The following is a 13,412-nucleotide window of genomic DNA, read 5'->3' on the forward strand; positions in this document are numbered from 1 at the left end:
AAGCCAAAGCGAGTTTCTCCTTCACTTATTAGACCTAATTTACACTCTGCATTACAGCACAGGCTTATTTAAAGCTTTGTGAAACACTGAACTGGATGCACATATGAGCGCAGTAGTATTTATATTTACAGATATTTATAAAACTTAGCATATTTCATTTATATGAACTATACTTTGTTTTAGGCCTTTTTATATTAGTTTAATGCTTGTGCAAGCAGCTAGGTTTAATACATTCTTTCATTTAGGCCCTTTTGCGAGTTTGTGCAAACTTTACAGAATGTTGGCAATGTTCCAGTTGACATTCACATTTCAGGATTTTTCAATATAAAAAAAACTAAATACATAAGTCACATGTATGCATGAAAAAGGGTGGACAGTTTGAATTAATCAGAAGCAGTTGTTTTGTTGTGTAATCAGGAATCAAAGTGTAGTAATCACAAGACATGTGTGGACAGAGCATAGATGGGTCAATTCAGTATTCTCACTATTTGTTTATGTGGGTTTACACCAGCAGACCTACTGACTAGCAGCCAGTCAAGACATATTAGTAGCTAAGAAGTGCTATCATTTTAGCAGCTGAACAGGAGCCAGGTTTGAGCTGGGATACCTCCGCTATCTCTAAGTGTTGGAATCTTCCCCTGAGCCCAGAGCCTTAGGGAATCCTGTAAGCCCTTCATTATCCTCCGTCATCTGGGTGGGCCATTGCATAAGTGGGCTGGGATGGCCTGAGCGTGGAATGCACGGTGGCCTGGCGCAAGATGATGATCATAACACTACTGGGGGTAGGGCTAAATATAGCGCTGGGAGTGAGGGAAGAGAGTGAGCGTGCGTAAAAGAGAGAAAATGAGAGTGAGAAATAGAGAGCGAAAGGGGAATTTGAGGGGACATGCTTTGAGTAATTCTATGCATGAGTGTACAAACAGCGCACCAATTAGACAGTTGTGTGGCTTTTGCGTGACTTGAGTCAGAAGGCGTGGAAGCAGAGATTGAGGCCGGTGGGGGGAGGGGCTGGTGTTTGAGTGTGTGGGCTTGTTGTTGGGGCTGACGGTTGGCGTTAAGGGGTGGATCTGTGTCAAGCTTCCGTTCCATTTCCCCAATATCGGGTTCAGCCAAGGCGGAGAGGAAGGGGGTATTGGCAAAGGGAGCAAATGTGGCATTTCCTGCCTGGCCTCCTTTTGTGGCTGCTTATGACACTGCGTTTTGTTGTTGAATTTTTTTCATGCTTGGCCAAAACACATGGCAAATGTCTTTCCCAATTTAGAATGTTACTTCCTCCCAGCCTTGCGTTCTCCCACAGGGACAATGCCACAGGGAGAATTTCTACTCGAATAGTGGAATGGTTGTAGGCTGTTTTGACAGCAGTGCAGTCAACAGTTGTACTCTTCCCATTCCTAATTACAGTCTAAAAAATACTACTGGATAAAGTCAAGCTTATTTTTATCCATTTACATAAAATTTGGTGATGCGTTGTTGCCTATGTCCTTGAAGGCTTATGCAGTTGTAGTGGTTAGTTGTTGTAGCAGTGGAACTGTTATATAGAAACAGGAGCAACTATTGGACTACTTTATCATCTCCAAAAAGAAGAAAAATCCTTAACTTTCATTTAAAGGTTGCTGCAAAAATAGTTTATTTAAAGTCATTTTGGAGCATTTATTGGTCCAATTATCATTAAATTCTGAAACAATATAAATTACTTTCCAGATTCACATTACATTAGATTATTTTTTTATTTTTTTTATTTTTTCAAAATCTTTGTCTAACTGTGACAGTATGTATGTTGGATATGTAATGGTTCTGAATGATTTGGATGAAATTCTACATTGTGATTTGGATATATCCCAAGACATAAGTCATAAAACATAAGCCAACATAACTTTTTGGACTAAAATTTGTGAGATTTTATTGAGGCACAGTGAGGTGGCATGGTTGTTTTGGACAGCTCCAGGGGACGTTGGTTGTTGAGTTCTTGCTCACCCACTCTAAGGGCGCTTTTCCACCGGCATGGTGCCGGTGCTGGTGCCAGGTTCCAGAGCGGTTCTTTGCGTTTCCACCGCAAAATCACAGGTTCTCGACCAGAATCACGACCACGATCTTGCTGGTCTGGAACCAGCGAACCTGTGACACGAGCGGTTGTTTACAAATCTCACCTCCATTCACAGCTAAGAGCAGCAGAAGCAGCTAAATTAATGAAAATTGAATTAACAGTGGTCCACTGAGGATAGCAGCACAAGTTTGGGTGGAGCTTGGGTTCTGCCATGCTGTTTTCAACCCCCCCCCCCAGACTTCTGTTGACGCCCACATTCACATACGTAGAGAGTGACTCCTTAGAGCAGTGGAAACGCGGGCCGGTCCTTAAAAGGTTCGCAGGTTCGCAGGAACCGGCACCTGCTCCGGCTCCGGCTCCAGCACCAGCAGTTTTTGTTGGTGGAAAAGAGGTATAAGAGTGCTACGCTGAATTGGCCCTAGATGTGTGTTAATGTGTGTGGGTACCTTGTGATAGACTGGTGGCATCCAGAGTCCAGAGTGTATTCCTGCCTCGTGTACAATGATTCTGTGTAGGCTCTGCATCCACTGTGACGTGTGTGTCTGTGTGTGTTTGAGAGACATACCTGATGCAGATTGTGTTGTTCTTCCCCAGTGCATGCCTTCAGCCTGCTGAGGACTCCCACTTTCACTCTTAGCTGGAAAATCCCTTGTGCAGCCCTCACATTACTATCTGTGTTTGCGTGTGTGCGTGCGTGTGCGTTTTTAAAGTTGATAATCCCTTAAGTGTAATTAAATGGAGGCTCTCAGGCCTGATGGGTGCCTCTCCCCTCAAGCTCTTGCCCTCCACACATGTCACTGTGCACATTCTGAATCACCGCTCTTAGATTAATGATTCATGTCTGTCTTTTTCTTTTCTCTCTCTCTCTCTCTCTCTCTCTCTCTCTGCTCTCATTTTCCGCTCCTAGGGACAGTCTGATAGATGACAAAGCGAGGCATGCTGGAGTGAATGGGTTAATAATAAAATTAACTGTTACAGTTCAGGCAATGCAGTGTATGTACATGAAGCTCAATCTAAAAAAGCTGGTTTTGTAAGCCTTAGTGAACCTAATGTAGAGTGTAAGAGTAGTAGTTTGTCAGAATACCCACACATGAATTTGTTAAAAGAGTATTTATTTTGTGTATATGTGAAGGGGAATAATTTAGTAATGTAGAACATTATCATGTCAGTTCGTTTGCTGTGTGGAGCCTTGTTATTTTTCACTTTTCCCTTTTGTATTCTCCCTCACACAGCTCTTATAGTTGTAAATTCAGTTGTAAATTCTTGAGATATTACTTTTATCCAACCATTAATCATAACTACTGCTGCATTCCTTAAGCCTCGAGTCCATAGAGGAAAAAATGTCCTGCTCCATTAAGTGTCTTTGGAGACCCTGATGTGGCGCCATACACAAATGATCTCCTAATCGATCTGTGCTGTTTCAGGATTGGAGGCTGGCCGAGGCTTAGAGCAAAGGATTTTAGATCAATGGCAATGATTTGTTGCTTCCCATTTTAGAACAGAACACATAACTTACTTTCTCTCATCAAAACTTTCACAGACTTTTGTCATTGATACTGTTCAGGATTTTGGAAGTGTCTGTTGTAAATCGAAGTGCTGTTATTTTGCAGCTAAGAATAGATGAACTGCATTCACAATAAATATAATACACTGGTTGGTTTTTGAGTGCGTTTAGGATGGACACAAATCCTACGATGCAATGCATCGAGTATGAGTGCAAGTATGTGTAATTTTGTTCTTTCGGATATTATGTAATAAGTAGTTGGGTAGTGGGTAATGTAATGCAATGCAACAGTTAATTTGTTAATTTGAGTTTTGTTGTAATGGTCAGTTTATATAAACATTATTTTATTTAAAATAAATTATGAAGTTATATTTTGTGGGCTAATGATTGTGTGACCTCAAGAAAAAGCAGGGAGCAAAAAGAAAGTGTGAGATGTGGGGGGCTTAGGAGGCTTAGCTAGATATTAGGGCTGCCACGATTAGTCGACTAGTCACGATTATGTCGACTATTAAAATAGTCGACGACTAATTTAATAGTCGATTAGTCGTTTTTTTTTTTTTGTTTTTTTTTCTCTCCAAACTGCTGCGACTGCCTTTCTGTCCTGGACGCACATGCGCAGTAGTGGAAACCGGGGTAGGTAGTGGACGACATCTCAGGACATTATACAGACAGGCTCTGGTTTCATGGCTACCCCGCTACAGAACTCAAAAGTGTGGGATCACCAAGAAAATAAAAGTGAAACGCGTGCAATGCAATATCTGCAATGAAGAACTTGCCTTCCTCGGCAGCACAACCGCGATGCACGAGCACCTGAAAAGGAGGCATGTTGTGGCTGATTAAATGACGAAGAAGCTAAATTGCTATTTAGCTGCTAAAATTAGCGTAAACAGAGCGTTAACTTAGTACTTAACTTACTCATCTTGATAGCTTTAAAACAGAGGTCACTAATAGGCGGACCGCGATCCGGATCCGGACCCAGACGTTGTCACAAATGCCGTCCCAAACCGATAAACTACAGAGAAGGATTTCATTCTGACAGTGGCTTCTGTTTTCAGTGCTTTTCGGTGCAGTAAACTCACAGATCACTCATGTGTGGTGTAAAATCACCAAACGCTCTCCTCTGCCAATCAGATCTGTGCAGACCGCTGCCCTGTGTACGGTAATGTACACAATATCTGGACAGAGAGGCATTTTTTATTAATATACTTTTTTTTCATAATAGTTCAAACAACCTCACGGTTGAGATGTTTCATAAATGCCAGTGCCTTATCCTTATTTTACACAGTTGTTTACACTTTATGCTAAACAGTAAAATAATTGTCTGTTACAACAAGCTGCATATTTCATTAAAGGTTTAATGAACTATGATTTTAATTGTTTTTATTTTTAGTTAGCATATAGCTGAAATCTAATGTTGGTTGTATAATAGCAGCTGCATTCTATTGTGATAAACTGTGTTTTATATTCAATTAACGTATGATCCGATTAGTCGACTAATCATAAAAAATAATCGGTGATTAGTCGACTATAAAAATAATCGTTTGTGGCAGCCCTACTAGATATTGAAGATTTTTTTTACCAGCATTTGTTTACAGCATGTAAACAAGCTGTGCGTTGGATGTATGAACTATTTTACGGCAAGGTGGACAAACGTTGACTGGATTGATAGCTTCATGAGTTTTGGCACACTACGTATGGTTTGCTAAGTATCTGGACTTTAAATGCTGTGGTTCTGGGACTGAATATACACATGTACTTAGGAGTTAAGCAATGAAGTTTAGCCAGAACATTTAGCTGTTTGTATTGGTGCCTCCTTTGGGATTACAAGTAAGAGTAAATGTGAACCTTCTGCACACAAGAAGAAGCAGCAGCAGTGTAATTGTTTCAGAGTAGATACCAAACCACTGCCAGGCTGTACCTCAGATAATGTAGTCTATCTCGGGCAAGGGACAGATCCCTCTTCAATTCCGTGAAGAGGTGGTGTGATAACCAAGCAAGATTCCCAGCATTGGCCAAGCTTGCAAAAATAGTCTGCATTTGAGCAAAGAATTCTGTTTCTGAGAGAATTGTTCAGTATGACTGACTACATTGTGACCCCAGTAAGATCTTGCCTTAAGCTCCTTCCTTGTCTGAATTCTACCTAGTCATTAACGAACAGATTTTTGTCATAGTTTGTATTAGATTAGATTTTTGCAATTATTTATATTTATTATAGGCATATTTTTCAATAATATATTCTTTGTTGTAATATTGTGTGCTCATTACTGCAGTAGTTTAATGCAATCAAGCATTCTAAAAAAATATATATTCTAAAAAAAGACAATTAGAATTATTTTTTAATATATTTGTCTATACAACTCTAAGTAACTTAGTACTGGAATCAACACAGTACTGGAACTGCTATGCACTCGCACACCCCATTCCTGCACTACTGCTTATACGTGCGCTATCATGCCCACCTAAAAAATCCCCCTACAACTGTGACTAAGAACTGCATGCACTTGTTCACTTTACCAGCCAGGGTTCTGTTTATACCAGTACTGTCATTCTCTCTTTAATCCCCCAGCACTATTGCACTGTTGTATTGTCTCTTGTCTCACGTATGTCTACAATTGCTTTATTTATTTATTTTCGAGTAACTTTGGAAGGAGAGTAATGCAGGTTTAATCCTCTATTGACAATAAAACTACTTTACTTGACTTGACTCATCATAGCTTTTATCCAAGTCAGAGGAAGTTGTTTAAGCTTTTTATAAACTTGTGTCATGTGAACTGTCACTGTAGTGACTCTAAGTGAAAGAGAAAGTATGGTCAGAAGAGGAGCACTATGAGGGAGGATTACGAACCTCCTGCCTCAAAGGACATAAATGAAGGAATGTGGCCCAGCTGTTGAAGTTGAAATCCAGGCCCATAATATCCACCCAGTTGAAGAACTGCCATTTAAATTCTAAAGTGCTTTCAATATTAGTAGAATATTAGCATACTCAAAATATACAGGGTAAGTCAAAAAACACCCTTTTTATTTCAGAACAGAAACATGTCCACTTGATATGTAATTTCCCTTTCGTTTCTTTTTCCTTTTGTTTTTGATATGAAAGCATGGCCTGCAACTTCTGACTCACTCCAGTGAAAACAACAAAACTAGACCCTAATGTCAAACTTTAAAAGAGTGGTGCACATTACCAAGAAGGCTAACACCTCCTGTTTTGTGTGTTTGAACTTTACTAACATGCTTTATATATTTAGTAAGGATATTTTGTTGTTCTCTCCTGTCCTGCAGATACTGTCCAATATAAAGTGGGATATTAAAGCTGAAATATTTGTTTTTCCTACCGCTCTAGCTTGAAGTGTTGATGTATTAGTGTTGTCCATGTTCATTTTTTTTGTAGTATCAGGGGATAGAAGGCTAGATGAGTGGATGAATGGATGGATGCCTGGAAAATGAGTGGCTTTAGCCTTCAATGACTCAGCTGGAGGACATGTGTTCTGTGTGGCACCTCTCCGACTGTTCGAAAACAAACGGCTTAGTCACTACTGATGTTCTGTTCTCCACTCTGCAGGCCTGACAATTAAATCAGGGTTAATTCCTCTCCATCATGACCTCAATGTTAAACTGCGCTCACTGTCATGTGCTCATAATACAGGCCTTCCAGCTGCCCTAATGCGTTTGTGTGCGTGCGGGGGCGGTGGCAGAGGCCTGTGCGGCTCTAAAGGAGCGACGAACTGCAGGAATCATGGTATGAGGTGATTTATTTAGGTCAATAGAGGAGTCATTGAGTGTTAACACAGCGTTTCTGTTTTCCTGAACACTGTGCGATTCTGCTCCACGCTGGTCGAGTTGGAAGCGGCAGCTGCGAAAACCACTTTCCCATCCGTTGCTAATTAGGGAGCAGGTCCTTACATTATTTATCAGAAGTCTGATCAATTATTTACTGACTGATATAATGAATAGACCTGTTTTGGGTATGCAGTGGGCCTTTAACTGGAGGAACATTGTTTGTTTGGCTTTTGATGAGGTCAAGCTGTGTCTGTTTCTGTTTCTCTGCTGCGTTCTCTCCCAGCAATAAAGAATAAAGAAAGGAACATACACACTCCTGTATAAACACCTGCATATATATGCAGCTTGACTGCAGGGTTGCATGCAGCACAATAAACATTTTATAGATCTTGCGAAGCATCCAAGAATATCTAACAATATTTAACAAAAAATCTAGCCAAAACAAAAGTGAACTGAACAAAATGGAACAAGTGTTTTTGTTTTGCCTGTTGCCCCCTGCAGGCCGAGAGCCAAAGCCCAACTTGTAAAACCTTGAATTAGTGGCTGCAGATAAGCTTGATTGTCTTAATGTCAGGCCCACAAATAGCTCTGCAGACTTGAAATTATGCCAGCTGCCTCATTAAGAGTGAAAGCAACCGACGAGTTCTCCTTTAGGGAGGATGTTGATGTAATGATTTAATGCAATAAGATTGCTTGGTGTAGAGTAGGTCAAAAGTGCAGGAGCGTGTTGTTACAGGCTGACATTGTCTTTACAGGCTTTGGTTTCTTAGTGCAAACGTGCTTCGTTTCCAGTAACATAAAGTAATGAACCAAAGCTTTCTGAAGGCTAGTACTCTATAATTTACTTATTTTCTGACTAAGTAAAATATCTTGTAAATATGATTCATTTTATCAATACAGCTTATATTTTAATAGGTCCATTTTATAGTATTCTTTTAAATAATGCACTTAACTTAAGATTAGCTTACTTTAAGATCTGAAAAAAATACATTCATTCTTATTTTACTTCCTGCTAGAAATCAGCGTCACCAAACGTTATCTCATTCATTTTTTACCTTTGTATAAGTTAAATAGCCTAAATGTATTTTTGTCAGACAGAGGATACAGATTCCACACGCACACAGTCATAGCAAATATGGATGGTTGCTATGGGAAGTTAAGAAACCAAGAGAAGTGGTTAGGAGCAATATTGAAACTGTTTTTTAAGATTTAATAAGTGTATAAGGTCTAACATTTTCTGACCTTGATTTATGAAGCACAGCTTGTTAACATATATTAGACACACACACACATACATATACATATATATATATATATGTGTGTGTATATGTGTGTGTTATTATTGTCATAAAATAAAAATAGCCAGGAAATATTAATGGATCATTCAGACATGCCCTCAGTCAGTAAATATAAACAGACAATATTACATTGAATTTGACCATGTTTTGATTAAAAAAAATATATCAATCACTTCTATTTTAAGGAAGTTTTTTTTATAATTTTACTGAGAGGGAATTGTGTATATATAATTGTATACCTAAAAACTCATTTTTTTTATTCATATAAATTGCCATTAAGTCTGTTTATTATTTCTGTATTGTGTTTATTAATGAGTATTTACTTCTTTTACTCTTGATATTTTGTATTGCAAAAATCTTTAACATTTTTTGCTGGACCTGGCCACTCTGGCTGCAGCTTGCGATAACTCGCTCTGTGCTTTCTCTCTCTAAAGACAACAGTATATTTTCAAATGTATAATGAGCTGATGTACTTTGAGTATGGGTGTTGTCTTGTCCATTTTCTGGTGTGTTTACATTTTTGGAGACACTGAGAACAAGCCACGTGTGTGCCCATTACCCCTCCCATGGGCTGTAGTCCTCTCAATCATTCGTTGCAGCCCTAATCTCTACTGATTTTTACTGCACAAAGATCATAGTAGGATGATCGGGGAAGCATGAGCAGTTGAATGACAGAGATAGAAGATGAGCTATTCAAATGCTTACTCTTTAGTATTTCATGTCTATTATCTATTTGTCACTCTATACTTCATAACTAAAGGGTGTGCACATGGATGGTGACAGATGAAACTCCTCTTGGACTGTAAAGCAGATGGGCCTGTTCTGTCAAGCGTGCGACTGCCAAGAGACATGCTTTTCTTAGTAAAGATTTAGCGCTAGTGCTTATTAGCCGAAGCTAGTTAGAGCACAGGCAGGGCCAGTGTGGCTGGTGTGAGGTGTGTTTGTGTTTATAAGCTGGAGAGAGTGAGAGAGAGTGTGATAGATTTGCATGCTGGGGAATCTGTTTGTCTTGTCGTACCTCACAATGCGCTTCTGCATGTATCTCACTACTTCCTCGTGTGCTGATGCTGCCAGCGGCGTGAAAACCTTCATTTAAAGAAATTCTGAATAAAGACTGCTCTTCACAACTGCATTCTGGATTAAGTATTAGATTTTGGATTTTTTTTCTTTGACCTTTGTTTGTACTAGGAGCATCTTAATGTCGACAGGTAAGCGTCAGAAGCCTGGGTAATGGGATGTAGAACATTGCAAATAAAGGTGTTGCCAGCTTCTGTTAAGATAAGTTAAGATAAGCTGCTTTGTTGAGATTTACTCTTCTTGTTCAGCACTGGAAGCCTCGTGTTTAAGCATATACTGAATGCTGGGGTTAGGATCTCAAAAAAGAAGAGATTTTTAATAAATATAAGAAGATAAAGGCAGTCAAATGAGAATAGTATAAACCTGTGAGGTTTTTATTTTTTATTTTTTGAGAGATTCCCAAAGGTCCTTGGGGGATCATTCAAAAGAAAAAGGTGATCCCCTGGAACCTGGAGCAAAAGGATCATTCTTAAAGGAAACCTGGGATGATTCCTACAAAAGCTTATAGGGCATTTCACACTTGGACATGAGTACTGTAAAAACAAAGTGGCTCAGGTTTGCTTTGTGTTTTGTTTCATGCATGCACTTTGTCTTGTCCAGCATGTTCTAATGGGAAATCAATGAGTACTCTATATGGTCATAAAAATTAGGACACATACTCATTTTTAATTTTTTTCTTCCACAATCAAAAATACTGGATACTAGTTTGTTCTGATTTTGTTGAGCTAACAGTCTCAACTGGTTTTCTACAAGATTACAAGAGCATTGTTATGTGGATTCTTAGTGAGGTTTAGTGAGGTGAAATTGTTGGATGATCACATTGCTGCATAGCTGTGGTTCTAAGGGTTCTAAGTAAGCTATGGTGTGAACATAAAGTGGTCTGTGATCTCATCAGCTTTAAAAAGAACTGGTCATCTTTAAACTTCACTTACAATGCAAATAAAAAAGCACTATATTATACATTTCTAAAGCACTGAAAAATATATTTTTTAAAGTTCTTTGAGTACTCAGATCAGATATTCAGGGTGTACTTTGTAAGGTGTATTATCAGTTCTTGATGCCAAAGAACAGTGTGGACCTCTTATAAATTCAGTCTGTTATTTGATTCAAACAAAAACTCAAATGCAGTGAAGTGCAGTGTCTCTTGAAGATTTATTTTAAATAAAGAATAGAAAGTGTTAGAAGCAAGCCAGTATACTACTTTTAAACAGTTAAATACATAAGTATTTGTTTTTGGTTCGATTTAGAGAATTTGTTTGTAATGAATATAAATATTCTATGTTGTCTTTATATTAGCTTTTGGTTATTGGATTGAAGGCTGTCTTACAAAATTATTTTTGTACATTAATAACACAAGAGACCAGACTTATCAACAACTTGCATCAGATCAACTTGAGGAAAGGATTAAATATAACTGCTGAATTTCAGGTTAGTCAGGTGAATCAGGCAGTAAATAAAACGAATGTGTGTGTAAAGGAAGAGTAAAACAAGGAAGAAAAAAAATAAATTCTCACGAGACTTCTCGGTCTTGTGGTTGTATGTTGTAGGGAATCACTTAAGTAGACTAACTACCCTTACATACTGAACATGGTGAATGTTTGTTTACACTGAGGAATGAAGGCTGTGCCCCATCATGTCATTACAAGTTTTGCTGAGCTGACTGAACAGACTAGATGTGTTTTAAACAGACATTAAAGGTAAACACCAGTGCCTTGGCTAATGTTGCATCATCTGAAGAAGATTTTTCTAGAAATAAAATGTATAGTTTAAGAAAATATGGATATATAGAAATATTGCAGTATTTTATTTAGCAATACTGTAATTTTCAAAAACACTGTATTGGTTTTGTAATATTACAAATATTGTATAGCTGTTATTGCTGCAAGAAAATTGTCTTTTTTACTACTTTTTGATAAGTATTATTGTGTGTTTTATACTGTGCAGTATGTACATTAAAGTTTTCCAAAAAGAATTATTCAAACTATTGCAGTACATCACTTAATCGGGATTGTATCCTCGGATTTTAGGTAATATACAGCCCTAGATCACATATTGTCCTCAAGTAAATATCTCACAAACTTAGCAAATATTAATTCTTCAAGAAATATATTCCTTTTATTTGTCCTTGCCTCTGTAGAAGTCTGTGACTGTAATCAGTTTTGTTTAGACCATTTATAATCCCATAAAGAATTGTGATAATTTATATTGTCACTTTTATGTCACTGATGTTATAATTACCTAATAGCATAATAAAGCAATTACAAAAAAGAGCAATTAACTTTAAATTAATTTATTCAGACATTGGAATTAAAATATATAGAATAATTATAAAATAAATCAAATGAATTAAAAAAGTTTTTATTCACATGTATTTAATTTAATAGGCTCTTAATATAAAAAATCTGATTATATTTATATTAATACAATATCTATATTGTACTATTGAGGGAATGCTATGGAGGATTGCACAATAAGTCGATAATGTAATTGTTGTAACATACCTACCTCTATTCTCACTACATATCTGTGAATATGGATAGCTGTTCCCTCGAAGTTATCCTAACAGCTGAACGTTTGTCTTTAAAAGTTGATGCTTGACCGTGTGTTTTTCTTTCTCTCTTTGCTGCTTCAGGGTATGAAAAGACAGAAGATGCATCAGAGAAGACCTCCCTAGCTGATCAGGAGGATGCTCGCCTAATATTCATCAATCAGCCCCAATTTACCAAATTCTGCAGCAATCGTGTCAGGTAAGTCTCAGCAAACTGAGAATGTTTCTTGTTTTCTTGTTTTATTTCTCGATTTTAACTATTTTTTGAGTTATTTATTACATGACGCTTTCTTTGTCATACATGAAATCAGTTATACATTGTAATTAATGGACAGCTTAACATCTAATGCAATTAAAGTGGCCCAAATTGGAACTTTTATTTTCACACCAATGAAAATTATCTGTCACATACTACGAAAGACAATGGAATTTGGCCAATTTAACCTGCATTGTAAACTTAGCCTTAATTCCTTTTAAATGTGACATGTTTAGGCAAAACAAAATTTAGAAATATCTCCACTGCCTTGCTTTCTGTTTGCAACCCAGATTCACTTTCATTTCTGACTTCTTTCATTTGCTTATTCTGTACTGCTTACCATATAAATGTGTGGCATCACAGTCAAAAGAATGTTTTACTATAGAGACTGAATTACTATTTCACACATTTCTCAGCTGAGTGGACACTTGGAAGGGCATTTTTTTGGGGTTTGCTTCATGGTGTGAGTATAGTGAGTGTACACTATATACACTGAGGCTTTTATTTTTTCTCATACCATGAGACAAGGGCTACAGGTTATTCCAGTTTTAAGAATGATGGTATCATTGGTGTTGTAACAGCTAGTAATTACAGCAATCTGAACTTGACCTTTCACTGGTAAAGCAGAGAGGTGAATTTGGAGAAGACTGGCCAGTCCTCTTAAGATGCATACTACATGTGTTTTAGTTCTCATGTGTTTTAGTTCTAATGTGTATTTTAGTTCTCATGTGTAGGTGTAGCTACAGTTATCCTGCCCCAGTGGCTTTCCCTGATCTACTGTATTTAAATACAGGGTTGAATGTGGAGCATGATTACAATGTGGGCTCTTGGTGTATTACTGCCTCTAGGGCAGTAGGTGTGTCACACACAGACGCACTGCAGCAAGCACATCTTCCACCTGGCTGAGA

At 37.9% G+C, this 13,412-nt stretch overlaps 1 protein-coding gene across 8 annotated transcripts in view; it reads left to right on the forward strand.

Annotated features, from left to right (window-relative positions):
- The window catches only part of atp8a1 (ATPase phospholipid transporting 8A1), a 151,736-nt gene that overhangs the window by 13,689 nt on the left and 124,635 nt on the right, over positions 1 to 13,412 (forward strand). For 7 of the 8 annotated variants that reach the window (XR_007441035.1, XM_049484487.1, XM_049484486.1 and 4 more), the window contains exon 2: positions 12,333 to 12,447. Coding sequence is in view for 7 of the 8 variants with exons in the window: in XM_049484487.1 (XP_049340444.1) it covers positions 12,333 to 12,447 (115 nt within the window). In the remaining variant the exon portion in view is untranslated. Of the gene's footprint in view, positions 1 to 9,655; positions 9,832 to 12,332; positions 12,448 to 13,412 lie in introns of those variants that run through there. The other variant, XM_049484488.1, reaches the window with a different exon arrangement.

The sequence above is a fragment of the Astyanax mexicanus genome, chromosome 10 (genome assembly GCF_023375975.1).
Source record: "Astyanax mexicanus isolate ESR-SI-001 chromosome 10, AstMex3_surface, whole genome shotgun sequence".
Taxonomy (NCBI): Eukaryota; Metazoa; Chordata; class Actinopteri; order Characiformes; family Acestrorhamphidae; genus Astyanax; species Astyanax mexicanus.